General features: G+C 35.9%; 1 protein-coding gene and 1 pseudogene across 1 annotated transcript; one reads left to right on the top strand and one right to left on the bottom strand.

The window, feature by feature from the left end:
- The first annotated feature begins 1,826 nt into the window (after window positions 1-1,826).
- On the top strand, window positions 1,827-2,124 carry LOC100771497 (annotated as a pseudogene).
- A 2,961-nt stretch (window positions 2,125-5,085) lies between these two features.
- Window positions 5,086-6,051, bottom strand: LOC100771207 (olfactory receptor 4C15-like). Its single transcript, XM_027421085.1, has one exon. It carries the CDS (start codon window positions 6,019-6,021, stop codon window positions 5,086-5,088), a length of 936 nt encoding a protein of 311 aa, XP_027276886.1. The 5' UTR covers window positions 6,022-6,051.
- Window positions 6,052-18,063: the final 12,012 nt, after the last annotated feature.

Here is an 18,063-nt window from a genome sequence, read left to right as displayed (position 1 = left end):
GTAAGTAATTAGGACTACAAAAGATCATACTGATTGAAGTAGCCCAGATTTTGAAAGACAAATGTCATTGGATGCTTCTAGTTTGAAACCATCAGATCTGAATATATATCCAGGAATACCTGCAGAAACAAGGAACAAAAGGGACCACTTGTGTTGGAGTAATGAGACAATAGTGTGGGGAATAGCTGGACAGATATGAACTGAGGAGTAAATAAGAAAAGGTGGGCTCCAATTATGGCTTGTAGAAGTATATAAATACAAGAACTCAATGGAGAGGTTTAAACAACAGTAAGGTTGCCTGAAAAAAATCAAAAGGGATCATGGTATTAACTATCTAAATAATATAATATACAATGTTCTATATGAATAGGCATACACAGTTTAAATGAAATTTTCTCACCAGAGCTGACAATGATCTCTCCAAGAACCAAAGACCAACTAGCAAAAATGCCCAAAAAATCCTGACAGGATTTGATGGTTAGAGTTGTCCAAGAAACTCACAAAACATGCAGTATGTTTCTTATTCCCTAGTTTGCCCACCCCCTCATATGTGGAAGGTGAGTCCCTATTGCTGAAGATATCATGAACTTCAGACACAGGGCTTAGAGGTCCCCAAATGGAACTGAAATAAATACCTCCTCTCTGAAAACTAGTTTTAATGATACCAGAAGGCACAATGCAAAACAGGGAAGCAACCAATTGTCCTACCCATCTATAAAGATCATGAGCCACAATGACAAACATGGGAAATTACACTAAGGATGCAGTAGTGGTGAGATAACATTTGTTGTAACCTACATATCTCTCATTGCACTCAATCCCTGCTCAAAAAGCAATACATCGTTCTGGCATCAAAACCTCCCAAATACCCATGGCTACATGGTCATTAATCTAGGAGGAGAACCTACAACACCACTTATTTTAAAAAAATAGCATAACTTTAAATGTACTCTAAATATTTGTCATTATATCCACAGATAAGTGTATCCCTGGCTCTTCAAGGGAAGCTTCTCTTTTTGACATATGAAGATTGTTATAGAAAACAAAAGCCAATGATAATGAAGAGTTGTTGAGCCTAGTCCCAGTGGATATATCTATAAAACAATGTTTAGCACCTAGGGTTCAGGGAACAATGTAAAAAAGTAGCCAGAAATATCACAAGATCCAGAAGATCAGTGACTTATATCCATAAAATCATACCTAAACATGGACAAAAATAAATAAATATGTCAAAGTGGATGAGGAAAGACTATGCAACCTCAACCCTACAGGCATCTAAGGAAGGCTAAGCATAGTAGAAATAATGTTCTCCAGGGAAGATCTCACCAAGTAATTATATAATACCAAATCCTGAGCCCTGAAAACATATATACAAGTAACATCATACAAACTGATCATGTTGTATTTCGGATCTGTATGTATATGATACACACATATGCATAAAACAAAAATCAATGATAAAAAGAGGACATGAGCATGAAAAAAAGCGAAAGGAGAGTATTGGAGTGTTCGGAGTGTGGAAATGATATAATTATAATTTCAAAAGTCTCAAAGCAGGGTTCTCTCTGCTTTCAATCTGTGTGTGTCACAGTACCCGTGAGTTCTTATATGTTTCAGTAAGGTATAAGAGAAACTCACCAGATGCTCATCTTTAAATGAGTAGGCATAAAAATGGGTAAATGGCATCCAGTTTTTGTTTTACAGCAAAAACTGTAACTTCTTTTCTTCTGGCATGGCAGTGCTAGAGTCTACAACTGTGTAACTTGAGTTAAGGAAATAAAATAATGTTTGAATGTGATGTAGCTCCGTGAAATGTTCGGCATCACATGCTCCTGCCTCCCAGTACCCCTAAGAGGAAGGTCAGTGCAGAAGGAGCGGCCAAGTCGGAGCCCAAGCGCCAATCCGCAAGGCTGTCGGCCAATCCCACCCCTGCCAGGGTGGACAGGAAGACTAAAAAGGCCGCAGGGAAGGATAAATCATCAGAAAAAGAGAAGTGTAAACAAAAGGGAAGAGGAGAGAAAAGGGCAAATAGGCTGAAGTGGCTGACCAGCAGACTGCAGATCTGCCTGCAGAAAATAGAGTCCAGCCTCTGAAGTAGAAGAGAAAGAAGCCAAGTCCGACTAATCATTCCTCATGTCTGTCATGTACATGTTCCTGCTTCCCTTCATGTACAATCCAGAGGAATATTTTTATCAACTACATTGTAAATGTGAGTTTTTAATAGCTCTAAAAACATTTTTAAAATGTGGGAGGAAATCTCACCTCATCCCATTTTTTAAGTGTTAATATTTTTAAGAGGTTAAATCATTTGCTGGTTGTATATTTTTTGATAAAACCAGAAAATGGAATGCTCAATCAGGAGAGGCTGTGACTGTCTCAGGGATTACCATAACATTCCGTAGAGGGGGCTAGTTTTATATCCTACAGCATAAAGCGTACTAAGTGTTTGAAGTCTTAGTCGTGCATTTGTGTCTGTAGTATTTTCAGTTATATCTGGTCTCATGTTTCTAGTAGAACTGTTTACTTAAAAAAAATCCTCTGTCTTTGCCTTGTCAGAACTGTCTCTAATGGTTGTGGCCATCTATTTTCCTAACAATTGTGATAAAATGCTGTAAAAGGTAAAAATTTGGAGTATGTGCTATATGTGACATAAAATTGTGAGTCACTGAAACTGATTGTGAGCATTTGAGAGTTATGTGAGGTCTTAGGAAAAGCTTGACATGTGAGAGGCTGGACCATCACTGAAATAACTTCAAAGAGAAACAACACGTGGCTATTGGGGTACGTGTATACAATGTATGACTCTTCAGAGATTGGGTGCATGTGTTAAGAATTGAAATGTCTGTGTATTCTGCTCCTTAACAAATAAATCGCAGTTGTGAAAAAAAAAAGAACAAAATGAGATGCTTGGTTAGTGTGTTCAGTATTTTATTTCATAGTTTTATTTCAGTCTTGGCATTAACAATTTCCATAAATACTTAATACACTGATATTATATCTCCATATCTTAAGCTAATTCATAGGGATGTAAGAACTAATCAAACAAGAACACCAATGTGTAGGGCAATGACTTTGAGAAAGTGAATCTGCTATGAGAAAGACATGAGACACACAAAAATTAATTGGGAAATTATCCTAGCATATCCAAACTTTGGTAACGCATCAGTTTTGATGAGATTCATGAACATTTTTCATATATTGTTTTGTAAACAACCTGTATATTTTCATGCATACACTTTCTAATGGAAATCAATACAATCTCATATACATTTTTCTATCATAGCTCTGGCATATAAAATTAAGGAGAGACCATCACAAGTATTAGCATTTAGTTCTGAATACATTGTTAAGGTGGGTTCATTTGTAAATGGTAGAAAATTTGAGTTGGTTCTTAAGTTTCTTGACAAATAAAATGTTTATACCAGCTGGAATTTCCCATGGATGACAAAATCCCCTTGGAATGTTAGAGCTTTCAGTTAAAGGGAAAAAGTATGTTACATTCAATTAATTTTCTGAAGATTTCCACATGAAACCTGAGTATAAGAAAATATAAAGTGGTGGGAATGGTGGTGCACTACTTTAATCCTAGCACTTGAGAGGCAGAGGTAGGCAAATCCCTCTGAGTTTTATGCCATCCCGGTCTACATAGTGAGTTTCAGGACTGCAAACGCTATGCAGAGAAACCCTGTCTCAAAAAATTAGTAAATAAAATAAAAGAAGAAAAAGTAAAATGTTATAAAAGAATATAACTTTCATTATTGATATCAATTGATAATTATATAAAGTGTATTTTTTCATGTGAAAACACAAAGTTAAGAAATTTAAAATATGGAGAACAAGTCTTCTCCAAGGACGAGACTATGATACATTACCTAATTCCAAGAAGTCAGCCAAACACATATTTATATAAGCATCACTAAATGAATTCAATGGTCTGTATAAATGTACATATTTGATATATATATGCATATATGTCTGTGTTTCTGAATGTGTGTGCAACAATAATAATTAAAGAATGAAAGGACATGCATTTGAGAATGAAGGAGAAGCATGGAAGGAATTTAAGGAAGCAGAAAAGGGAGGAAATGATGTAAAAATTATTTTTATATGAAATAACCTCTCCTCTCTCTCTCTCTCTCTCTCTCTCTCTCTCTCTCTATATATATATATATATATATATATATATATATATATATATATATATGGAAATGAATGCTAAACTCATAAAATGAATTGAAATCTACTACTCTTCTATTAATTTATGATCTGTTTCCTCCTGAATTCTCTCTAAATAATGGGGGATATGTGCTCAATATATGAATATCTTATGTAATAATCAATACTTGCCTTTAGTTTATGCTTTAACATGGGTTTTTCCTATGGAAGCAGGATACAGAACTCATTTAAATGGGGTAGCCACAACACCCAATGGAAATTCAGATTATCTAGTTGTTTTAGAAATTCAAGGCATTACTCAAATTTCCCTTCCGGCATGAATAAAACCAATTTTAAATGTGTTCAAATGATCCAGCACTTAATTCATAGTGAAAGTCTGGTCTCAGAAACAGTTTTCCCACCACATTTTTAATGCATCCTATAGAAAATGATGCCATGATTTTTCAAAACAAAAACTAATTAATAAAATACTTTTCCTAGTAAATAGTGATTTCTTAATTTTTAGAATGGGTTTTGAAGTGTAATTATTGATTCTAATGTGTGTATATGTACCTCTGTGTGTCTGTGTGTACCTGTGTGAATAGTGTGTATATGGGTATACAAATGAAGGGTGGGTGGTGTATGTACCTGTCCAGAGCCATGATGAATCAAAAGAAGACATCAACTCTGTCTATTTATTGCTCTCTACCTTATTTCCTTAAGACAAGGTCTCTATTGAACATTCACTCCATTGATTTTTGAAAGAGTCTTTGCGCTCTACAATACCTCATTTCACCAGTATTCTGCTAAACATGTGCAACCACGAATGATTTTTGATAAAGGTGCTAGGTATCAGAAAAAATGCTAATGTTTGCACAACAAATGCTTTTACCAACTGGTTGATCTGCCCATCATTTGAAGTGTAATATTTTAATAATCATTAGAAACCATTATGAGTCTTTTCCACATTATCCTGATAGCATTCTTTATTTCCTTATTCCTGAAAGTATAAACCATAGGATTCAGAAGTGGTGTAATGATGGTGGCAAACACAAATGCATTTTTTTCAGAAGAGAAGGCAGATGTAGGTCGTGCATATATTAAAAAGCATGGAACAAAGAACAAAAGCACAACAGTAATGTGGGATCCACAGGTGGAGAGAGCTTTAAGTCGCCCTTCAGTGCTGTGGGCTCTCAGAGAGTACAATATGACACCATAGGAGACAAGCAAAATAGAGAAGATTATGATGCTGATTGACCCACTGTTAGCAAACACTAAAATGACAAATATGTGTGTGTCAGTACAGGCAAGCTTCAGTAATGGGAACAAGTCACACATGTAATGATCGATGATATTGGGTCCACATAAAGGTAGTTGCAAAGTGAAGATAATTTGTACAGTAGAATGTAAAAACCCTCCTGCCCAGGATATTGCTACCAAAATGCCACAGAGCCTCCGGGTCATAATGGAAGTGTAGTGCAAGGGCTTGCAAATGGCTACGTAGCGGTCATAGGCCATGGCTGACAGAACAATCACCTCTATCCCAGTGAAGAAATGGATAGCAAATAGTTGTATCATGCACCATTCAAATGAAATAGTCTTCCTCCTATAGAAGAAGTCTACAATCATCTTGGGTGTGACAGTAGAAGAAGTGCATGCATCCAGCAAGGACAAGAATATCAAGAAGAAGTACATAGGGGAAGCAAGCAGTGTGGGACTGTAGATGATGGTCACCACTATTATCATGTTTCCCCAAATAGTTGCAAGGTAGATTAACAAAAATACAACAAATAATATTTTCTCAACTTTTGAGTTCTGTGAAAGCCCAAGGAGTATGAACTCAGTGACAAAGCTCTGGTTTTGCATGATTCTCAATAAGATGCTGAAATAAAATCTTTTCAAGCAAATCTGAAATCATAGAATAGAATACCTCATTAAAGATTATACAATCACCATGTAGAAGTTTGTGTTTCCTTGATTGTTTTGCAATTAAGAAAAGAATATTACTTTTTAAATATATAATTGCATAACATGTAGTAATAAAGTTGAGATGAATTACTAGATACTTAAAATATCCACATTTAATAATATTAGAGTTAAAACATCAACTTGTGCGAGAGGAGAGCAACAGCCAATCTTTGAAGGGTCAGCTTTCATCAGTCCTTATGGGATTCTTGAAGTGAAACATTGAAATGCATTTTAAAGCATTCTAGATAAAAATGAAGACCAGAATATAAATCCTCATTAACTGATCAGAGCACCACCTCATCTACCAATGAAAGAGGCAAAATATATTAGGTTACTCTTCAAAATCATTGATTCGGCTTAGATGTTTATAAAAATTTGAGTTCATTGGAACTTCTAGTAACTCAATCTATTCTTTACAAAACAGAAAATTCTTTGTGAAAGTATTTGGCACTCATCATTATGAATATGGTGAAATGTAAATGTCACAAAATTCAACATTCTGTAACATAAGAACAACTTTGTACTACTTAATCCTGTTTTCATAATGGAAAATTAAACTACTACAAAAAAAGCAATCGCTGTAGATTTAAAATCACAGTTCTAGTCAGCAGTATTGACATACAATTGACATTCAATACAGTATTGAAATACTCAGTGGTTTCTGCATATTAATTTTGAAAAGGTTATCATCAAACAAAGATGCTCAATCTGGGACTTTAGAGACACAGGCATTAGCATTCATGATGTCTCCACCAAATAAACAAGATGAAGAGTGACATCGCTCTCCTTTGTAAGAACCTCAGGAAAGGGAGGTTCTTTCTAATCTCTTTCACTCTCTAAAGGTTAAAGCATAGTCTACTTTGTCCTAATGCAAATGAGACATCCTGACAAAGGCAACAGTGTCAATAATTAAGAATCAGAAGGCCAAGTACCAATTAGCTATGAATAAAAAAGTGAAACTCACCCTCAAATGTATTTTAGTTTTACATATTAATTATTTTGCCAAGATACATGCTTTGAAATTCATAAGAATTCATTATAAAAATATGCATAACATCTGACCTGCTCATATCCAGTGATTATATGGTCAAATATAAAAATGTCAAATTGCTACTCATGGAAGCATTCTTTCACAATGCTAGGTGTAATTAACTCACAAAATGCTCAACTGTATCATGGAAAGAAAGTAATTCTGCAAAACTGTGTAAATATTACAGCATCTGATTAATTTTCTCAGGTACTTACAACCCGAACAGTGTCTCTATCTCTTCCTGTAAAATCCTCTGACATGTGAATATATACATGCATATACATATTTATGAGTATGTATTTATATCCATGCATGTCTACTGATAAAATATCTGTATGTATAAGAAAAATATGTTTATCCTGTGGAGAAAAGTGAAATATTTCAATAATTGACATCTAAAGAAAGTGGATCTTAGTTCACATATTTATAAAGCTACCATGTAACAGTTTATTTATTCATTTTACAACAGTCATTTATGTGATGTCCTAAGGTCATTTCCTTACTAGTATGTATAAAATAAACTCTATCCACTTATATGCTACTTTCAAGTAAGCAGTTGCCTGAAACAAACCCTATAAACTCACTAGATCAGGCGGTAATCATTTATTATAAATTAAGATGATCACCACTTAGTTTACCAGTTGTCACTCAGAGCTATTAATTTAATGAGAAGAAATTTAATGAGAAGTCATTGAGGCATGACACCCATGCATCAAATGTCAGAATGAATCAGAGGATGTTACACAATGAAAAAGCAAAGGGAAAAAAATTACTAACACTCCTCTCTGCTGTTAGTAGAGCTGAGCCAAAATTTCTCAGCTTTGCTTGTCTTACTGTTTCTGGCATACAGGAAAGTACTTTACTGTTCCATCTTACTGCCTTGAAAATTGACTTCTAAACTTTTTATTTTCCTGTGTGAGTGTTTTTGCCCCTTTTAAGTGAGATCAAGTCACAACCATGAGCCCTGAAGAAGCTCAAGCTTTCCACTACCTGATTTCTCTGAACTGTTCAGAGAAAGTTAAGTGGACATTCTTAAACCATTACACCTCACATTGACTTAAGGCACTCTTGTTGATTTAGTGTCCTTACCTGTACCATACTTAATGTCCATACCAGTTATGGAAAAACACATTTTATATTCTCTATCAATATATATGTAGTATAGACATCACCACAACTAACATAAACCCATGTCATCATTCTTTACAAAACTTCAAACATACTATTTTCTAATCAGTGATATCACAACAGTAAGGATTGTGTTACTTACTGAAAATGTTTTTACAAAAAACCAAATAAACTACTAATGTAGAGATGACAAGAAAAACAGGATTTTGCCATTTCTCTGTTTCTTGCTTTCAATGTCAAGATAAGTTGAAAATTTGTTTAATTTCATCAGACTTAAGCAGAGTTTCAAGGGGATTACAGGAAGGAGACAGAGAGACAGAGAGAGAGAGAGAAAGGGGGTGGAGGGAGAGAGAGAGAGAGGGAGGGAGAGAGAGAGAGAGAGAGAGAGAGAGAGAGAGAGAGAGAGAGAGAGTCGAGGAACAAAGACAGGAAGGAAGAAGTTCTCACAACTGAGTTTTGGGCACCTGAACAATGATCAGTTGTCAAGCAATGGCTTCTGAACTCTGAATATATCATGTTAATCACAGATGTATTGATCACCCATGATCATAACATCCACACTAATGATGAGGAGTCTGAACACCAGAGTTTATGAAACCCTGTTTACACATAGTTCTGTTTCTTATGCTCCCTGTTTGCTTTAAACACAGTAGCCTGACACACATCCACACTTAAAGAACCTCATATAATTTAAAATCATTTCTGAATATGTTGAAATGTACCTTAAATACATCACCATGCCACTTCTCAAAAAAATCTGAAGTTAGGTATCACCTATTCTTTCTGGAGAAGTCTGTTCAGTGGTGACCAAATGCTGATTATATGCAACTCCTCTGTACACATGAGAGAGAAAACAGTGATTCTGGAAATTGATACAAAGTTTGTTACCATTGCCTCTTGAGTCTGTCCATCAGAATGGTCTCACATTTCAATAAAAATGAATAAACCAAGGATTACCCCTGTGTTGTCACTGGATTTATAAAGGTTTCCCTGAGATGTCACCAGCGTGGAAGACTGATTCTTATTCCCCTGGGTTTGTATGATTTCTTTCTGCATGAGTTTATTACACAATTTTTGTGCTTGAACACTTGCTTGAGTATTTAAAATGTTCTTGTTAATGTTGTTAGACAGAGTTTAATTTTTCCAAAAGAAGGTTCTTTTGCAGTTTTGCAGAGAATTTTAAAATTTTTGTCTTTCATATTCATTATTCTATTTTTAAATATCATTTTTATATGTTCATGGATGCTATTTTTCTTTTGAATGGTCAGGTTCCTATCTGATAAAGATTTCATCTAACACTGTATTTAGAGTGAGAACAGTGCTGTAAATACAATATTTCTTTCCTGAGCTTATGCAGAATGCATGGTTATTCATCACACATGACAGCTGGTTTTTTCATGAGGAATCCATACACTAATCCCTACACAAAATGTCTATTGTTTGAGAAACAAAGTAGCAAAAAACGTTTATCAAAGAAAACCATTTCATGAAAACCTATATTTAAAGGTATGTGTCATTTGAATGTTGTTCACTTACACAAAGATTCTTGACCTTGTGTGATCAGAGTACTTGGGGAGACAGTGCTGCACACACACATACACACACACACACACACACACACACACACACACACACACACACACACACACACACACACACACCATGTTTCCTTTTGTATCCCAGAAAGAACTTGTTCTCACAATAAATTTTTTTGTCTTAGCTTCCTTCTTAGCTTCTTCTTTGTCTTAAGATGCTGGACTTATAGGCCTGGGCCAAAATCTATGTCTTGTATACTAAATAAAAAAAATGTAGAATTTCTAGAGGTCGTCAGACACCTTGAATTTTCACAGTGTGTGAAAGAAATTTGAAGATCACTTTAACATAGGGGATATACCCTTGACATTGCTTCTTGAGGAAAACTTAAAAGTTGTCTCTCAGATCATTTCAGAGGCATAGCAAGCCAAGTAGTCTGTCAAATTGTACAGTTCTTAAGCATTGATTCCTACTCTTTTTTAAATACCTGTTTACATTTAATGTTAAAAACGTAGAAATCATGTGACTCCTGAAACAATTGTGAATAATGGTACTGAAGCAACACCAATATTACAGTCTATGAATTTAAGTGGAATTGGTTATTTTCATTTAACTTTCAATGCCATATTACTTTCCCAACACAGAATAATGACCTGACACGAATTACATCCTGCAGAAGGTGGTAAGAGCTCTTCCATGGTAAGCAGCAAATAAGTATCCCACTCCATTTAAACCGCTAGCAACTTACTCTCACTATTTTTTCCTACTTTGATTAATTCTTTATCATCTCTTTCTCTAAGAAAAACATAGTTCAAAAATTCAAATAGTATTTTTGAAAGTGCATTAGGACAAATAATAGAATTTTTTACTTGTTTATGACATTTATACATACTGTGTAGTCAGACTTTCTTTGGACTGACAGCTCCTGAAAAATGACATGGAGACTTCTTATTAAGTAAGAAAGTTTGCACTCAGCTTAGGCGTTTGCCACTAGCTCTTAAAACTTAAATTAATCCTTTTATATTAACTTACATTCTGCCACATTGCTCCTTACCTATCCTCAGTACTGTATATATGACTTCCTCCACTTATCTGTGAATTCTGCCTCTCTTACTCTTCTCCTCAATTCCTCTATCTCCCCAGAAGTCCTGCCTGTCTTCTCCTGCCTTCTCTGCTGGCCATTCAGCTGTTATTTAACCAATCAGAAGGTGCTTTTGTCTGGTGAGGTAAAATAGAGACATCTTTCCCAGGGTGAGATCAAATAACCCACAATACTTTAGAAATGGTATAACATTAAATTGCAAAACATAAGACTAAAAAGAGACCTGTCTGGAGAAATGGCTGAGCACTTACAGCACTGTGTCTCCTTCAGAGAAGCTCTGTTTGACTCATAGCACTCACATGGTGGCCCACAAACACCTGTAATTCCACTTCCATTGGATCAAATGTCTTCTTCTGCCCTTGCTGGGCACTAGGCACACACATGATGCACATATATACATGTAGGCAAAAATCTATATACATAAAATTAAAAAATATAAACAATAAATATAAAAAGAAATATGTAACTACAAGCATGAAAATATTAACAAGAGCTTCAGATGGTAGTCAGCTCTGTAGACTATATTCCACTATTTCCTACTGATTTATGTTCTCATCTTCCTGGATTAAATTTGTAAAAGCAAATAAACAGCATTTTCTAAAACATAACAGTTGATTTTTTGACAACTTCTTCTTTAAATTATATTGTAAAATTATATAGATTAAAAATGTGGAAGTGGGAAATTATACAAGGAAATACTTAGAGGTAACATGATTCAGTAAACACATTTATTTGGGGTATTTTTTATGATGTATACACATTCTAATCATAATTCCCATCATTCATCTCCCTCCCTAACCCATCCAACTGCACATATTTCAATACCAACTAATAAATTCCTAGTAAACATGTGAATTCAAATGCAGGTTTCCCTTTTTCCTTTTATTGAAAATAGATTCACTTTTTATATAATATATTCCAATAATAGTTCCCCTACATCTACTTTTCCATTTTCCTCCCTATTACTCCTCATGTCCAGACCCACTCCCTTTATGTATCTCATTAGAAAAGAAATGGCATCTAAGAGATAACAACCAAATATGATAACCATAAATATAATAAAATAAGAAAAAAAAATCCCATCAAAATTGGACAAGAAACCCAACAGAAGAAAAAGTACCCAAGATAAGGCACAAGAGTCAGAGACCCACTCAAGAATCCCCAAAAAACACTAAACTGGAAGCCATACTATATACTTAGAGGACCTGATGCCGACTTGTGTCCATCCTATGCATGTTGCTTCACTTTCTGTGAGTTCATTTGAGCTTGCTCATGATGAGTTAGAGTAGTGGTTCTCAACCTCTGGGTCCTGACTTCTTTGGGAATAGCATATCAGATATACTACATATAAGGTATTTACATTATCACTCATAACAGTAGCAAACTTACTGTTATAAAGCAGCAACAAAAATAATTTTATAGTTGGGAGTCACCACAACTTGAGGAAATGTAATAAAGGGACACAGCATTAGGAATTTTGAGAACCACTGATTTCAAAGTTCTTCTTTTCTTGGTGTCCTTCTTTATCTGTAGCTCTTATAATTTCTGTCTCCTCTTCTGCAGGGTCTCCTGAGCTCCGAGAGAAAGGATTGATGGAGACATCATATTTTGGCATGAGTTTTCCCAGATATCTCCTGGTCTACATAATGTTTTATTGAGGGCCCCTGTATTGGTTCCCATCTGCTACAGGAGGAAGCCCCTCTGATGATGGACAAACAAGACACTGATCTATGAATATAGTAGAATATCATTGTGACTCAATAATCTTATTATTGTTCTTTTTTGTTTTGTTTTGTTTTTTAGACCAGCAATATTTGGATTGACTTTAGAACACTGGGCTATATAGTATCAGGTTCTTGATCACTCAAAATATTTTGGGTCCTCCTCCCAGCTCCTTGGTTCATAAGTTAAATCAGTTACTGGTTGTTTATTCCCATAAGCTTTGTGCCACCATTGTCCTAGAATATTTTGCAGGCAGGACACTGTTACAGATCAAAGAGTCAGTGGCTGGTTCAGTTTTTCTATTTTCCTTTTGTAGCAAGCAAAGTACCTTCCTGTACCAAAGGTTCTACTTTCTAAATTCTAGAATGTAGGAATGAAGGCTTTGTATACATAAGCTCGACAACTCTATGTTCAATGAGTTGTGTAGATGTCTTCAACAATGGACCTTTCTGTCATTTTTCAGATATCAATTTATTGTCTTAGTAAGAACCTGAGTTGCTTGAGTAGTCCCAGGGGACCCCTTTGACCAACAATTTGGTTACATGTAACTCAATCCTGGTTCTGGAAGATTCATTTGATGAGATGTACAATTGGGACTCTTCCTTCTCCATTACTTGGCAATTTCATTTAGATTGCCTTCATATATGGATATATTTTAGGAAGCTTCTACTGTATTAGGTTTCTACACTAATCCTCATATGGACCTGAATTTTAGTTGTCTCTCACCACATCCTCTCCCCTTCCCTACTGGATACTCCCATTCTAGTTATCTCCATCTATCCATAATTATCTATTCTACTTATCTTTCCTAATTACACACACACACACACACACACACACACACACACACACACACACACACGCATCCTCTGTGGTTCTATAGACTGTAGGTTGGTTATCATTGACTTCATAGCTAATATCCAGATATAGGTAAATACATACTATGTTTGTTTTTCTACATCTGGGATACCTAACTCAGGATAACTTTTTTTAGTGCCATCCATTTGCATACAAATTTTATGATGTGATTATTTTTAATGGCTTAGTAATATTGTACTAAAATGTGCCATTTTTTCATTTATCTGTGGATAGTTACCTAATCTTTTTCTAATTTATCAGATTATGAATGAACATGGATGAGAAAGTGTCTTTGTGGTAGGATTAAACATCCATTGGTATAAACCCAGGAGTGGTATAGATGGATCTTTAGGTAGATGGATTTCCAAATTCATGTGGAACCACCACAATGAGTTCCATAGTGGCTGTACAAGTTTGCATTCCCACCAGAAATGGGAGTTAATGAACATCCTTGATAACATTAGGTGTCATTTGTTTTATTGATCTTATCCATTCTGATATATTTAAGATGAGATCTCAAAAGGAGTTTTGATTTGCTTTCCCTGATGACTGGATTTTAAAATTTTCTTTAAGGGTTGCACATACCTTCTCTGTAGAACAATGTGGTTTTTTTTTTTCTCAAAAGTGTGTAAAGCATGAAGTACCTATGTAAGTATATATTGGCTCTTTCTTCTTGACAAGTTTTCAAAGTGTGATTTTCTTTATTTGTGTGTATGTGTTTGTATTTGCAGATTCATGCACATGCTAATGCACAAGTCAGCAAAGTCCAGATAAGGGCACTGACTGTGTCCATCTATTCATCTGGTTGGTCCTTGTTTTCTTGAGACAAAGTATCTGAACGAACCTTAAGATTGCTGTGTTTCTGACATGTTTGCTGATGTATGAGCTCCTGGGGAATTTCTGTCCTTCTGCAGCCCTGAATTAAAGATATGCTGCCATGCCTGATTTGACCTGGATTCTGGCTCTCCAAACCCAATCCCTCAGACTTGTATGAGCCCTCAGTCTTGTAATCTTGCCCAGTGAGACATCCCCTCAGCTCTGTATGTGTAGCACCTACAGAAACCACTGTCAATATCTTTCCCATTTTTCTGATAACATTCTTCATTTCCTTATTCCTGAAAGTGTAAACCATAGGATTGATCAATGACTTCTGAGAAACAGCATATGTAACCATGTTTTCTCAAAGGTTAATGGGGTACCATTAGACCAAAATTATGGAAGGAACAAAGAACAAAAATTACAACAGTACTCTGAGAAACAAAACTGGAGATAACAATGCATTGCCCTTCAGAACCATCAGCTCTCAGAAAGAACAGAATGATATCATATCAAGAAGTAGAAACTTGGCACCGACAAGATGACAAAAATGTGTGTCCGTGTAAGCAAGCTTCACTAATTGGAGCAAGTCACACAAGTAATAATACCTGGCACTGGTTCCACAGAAGGATAGTTGCAAATTAATGTGTATGTACAAGAAGACCCCCTGCACAAGTCTCTCTAATTATGGTGCGAAAGAGCCTTTGGTTCATGATGGAAGAGTAGGGCTAGGGCTCTCAAATGGCAACATAGAAGTTATATGCCATTGATGTTGGGACACTCACCTCTAATACAGTAAAGAAACATGTTACAAGAAAGTACGTTTGAAATACTCAAATGAGATGGCCTTCCATTTATACAAGAATTCTATAAGCATCTTGACTGTGAAAACAGAAGAGATGCATTCATCCTAGAAGAACAAATTGTACATGGGACAGCCCTGCAGTGCAAGACTGTAAATGACTCTCTCTCTCTCTCTCTCTCTCTCTCTCTCTGTGTGTGTGTGTGTGTGTGTGTGTGTGTGTGTGTGTATGTTTTTATGTATTGTCACTAATAGTTGCATTGTAAACCAATAAAAATGCCAGAAATTGTAGATGGATTTTGCTTTGGATCTCTAGCTCACAAAAAATGTCTTGGAGACTTATTATTAGTTATGGAAGGTTAGCCTATAACTTAAGCTTATAAATTAGCTCTTCCAACTTAAATTAATGCATTTCTATTCATCTGTGTATTGTCAAGTAACTGGTGGATTTTACCTCTCCTCCTGCATGTCTTGCTCTTCCTTCATGGAGTTCACAACTCTTCCTTTCTTCTTTCCAGCATTCTCTCCACCTAAAAATCCTGCCTAACATTGTCATTATAATCCTATTTTCTTGTAAATCCACTTTCTTGTAAATCCAGCTGCCTTCCCAGCAGACTTTCAATTAAACTTTTGCATATTTATTCAGTTCCTGAATTCATTTTTACTGGGTAGTCACAGCTTTAATATTTATATCTTTTTGTGGATATACATAAGAGAAATGTATAAGTAAAATACACTTTTCATGTGTGAATTTCTGCCTCTATATGCACAAGCAAACACACACACACACACACACACACACACACACACACACACACAAATGCACTGGTTGTTACAAATCTGTGAGTAAAACTATAATTTACTTGTACTTAGGAAAATGTAATGTGCTGATTTTAATGACTGACCTTTACACTGGGCGGACACAAAGCCAATGTTATTTTTAAACCCCATTTTTATTGTGTCCTAATGTCTGTTCTTCAGTGGTATTTATTGTATAAAGTTTGTATTCACTTACAAGCTACAGTCAAGGAAACAACAGTAAACACCGAAACCCACAAGGTCATTGGATGGGCTGGCAATGAGTTTTGAGAATAAGATTATTCTATAATTTACTAGTTGTCCTTCAGGGATAAGGTAGGATAGAAGGAACTGAAACAAGATCACAGAGAATAAGATACATGTATAAAAATGTTACAATAAAACTCATCATTTTGTATAATGACTATAGGGGAGGCTGGACTACTTTATACTCTTAGAACATGAATCCTGACAGTTTCATTCTACAAAGCAGTCTGGGATCAAGAGAGCTTTCTGTACTAATCTCATTTGTTTTAATCTAAAATTAGTGCAAATAAAACACTAAATATAAATAAATGTTCATTTTCTGCTATCAAAGGTTTAATTCTATCAATCATGTGCTACTAAATTAGCACAGTAACACCTCAAGCTTTTAGAAGCAATAAACAAAATCAGTATTATTTATCAGAGATTGGCAAGGTCTGATAAACCTCAGGGTGGCTCAAACCTACCATGCACTCTAGCATAATCTTTTAAGATAATTTACTTATTTTTTCCAGTCTGATCATAGTTTCCCCTCTCTCTTCTCTTCTCATTCCCTTCCCCCTAACTCCTCCTGCTTCATCTACTCTTCCTCCTTTCTCTTCAGAAAAGGGCAGGATTCCCATGTACATCAGCCAGCAATGGAGTATCAAGTTGCAATAAGATTAGGCACCTCCTCTCCTATTGAGACAGGATGAGGCAACCCAGTAGAAGGTAGGAATCACAAGTGCTGGTAACAGAGTCTGAGATGGCCTCTGTTCCCACTGTTAGGAGACCAACAGGAATACCAATCTACACAACTGTAACTGGTGTAGAGGTCCTAGGTCAGTCCCATGCAAGTTCTCCCATTGTCTGTTCAGTGTCTGAGTGCCTATAAGACCAGGTTAGTGGATTCTGTGAGTTTTCTTGTGGTGCCCTTGACTTCTCTGGCTCCCACAATCCTTCCTACCCTCTTCCACATGGGGGTGAGATTCCCAATCCCAACCTAGTGTTTGTCTATGGGTCTCTGCTGTTTCCATCAGTTGTGAGGTGAAGCTTCTTTGATGCAAATTGGGCTAGACAACAATATATGAGTATAAGAAAGTATCCTTAGGAACAATTTCATTGACTTTTCTTTAATTGTCAGTCACTTTGATTCTATATTAGTCTCTGGACTGTCCAGCTTCTGAGTTCTGGTACTTCAAGCAGTGTCAGGTGTGGGTTCCCTTTCATGGTATGAGTCTCAAGCTGGACCAGTCATTAGTTGGCCACACTTCTAATTTTTGCATCACCTTTACCTCAGCAAATCTTGTAGGCAGGGCAATTGTAGATCAAAGGTTGTGTGTCTAGATTAGGGTGTGATTTCCTCCAGTGAAAGTTGTGCCTGATTACAGAAGATGACCAATTCAGGCTCCATATCCCATTAATTGGAGTCTTAGTCAGGGTCATCGTCATAGATCCTGGGATTTTCCATTGAACTAGGTTTTGAGTTTGTCCCAATAATGCTTCCAGTACTTTCTCCCTCCATCCTCCCATGAGCTTATCCCTCCTATTCCCATCCCAACCCTGTATTCAGACCCCCCCCCCCCGTCCATCCACTTTTCTTACCTATTCGATTTCCCTTCACAGTGAGATTCAGATATTCAAGTTTAGACATGTCTGCTTGTTGTAATCCAAGAACTCAGAAGGGGGCATCAAGAAATTCCCCATGAGTTTGTGAACAATCTGATCTACATTAAGATTTCTAGGTCAGCTTCTGAAACAGGAACATCCCTTCCTCAAGAAAAATAGAAAGAAGAAAAGATAAATTGTGCCTATAATTGCCTAAATGAATTTATTATCTCAGGTTGCATTGTGGTGATAGCTAAAATTCTCCTAGCATGCCAATATTACTAAAACACATTGAGTATT

The sequence above is a fragment of the Cricetulus griseus genome, chromosome 6 (assembly GCF_003668045.3).
Source record: "Cricetulus griseus strain 17A/GY chromosome 6, alternate assembly CriGri-PICRH-1.0, whole genome shotgun sequence".
NCBI classification, from domain to species: Eukaryota; Metazoa; Chordata; class Mammalia; order Rodentia; family Cricetidae; genus Cricetulus; species Cricetulus griseus.
This window is presented reverse-complemented; position numbering and strand designations above follow the sequence as displayed.

Excerpts from the sequence above, each read along its gene's own strand:
- LOC100771207 (XM_027421085.1), bottom strand. The coding sequence starts at position 6,021 with ATGCAAAACCAGAGCTTTGTCACTGAGTTCATACTCCTTGGGCTTTCA.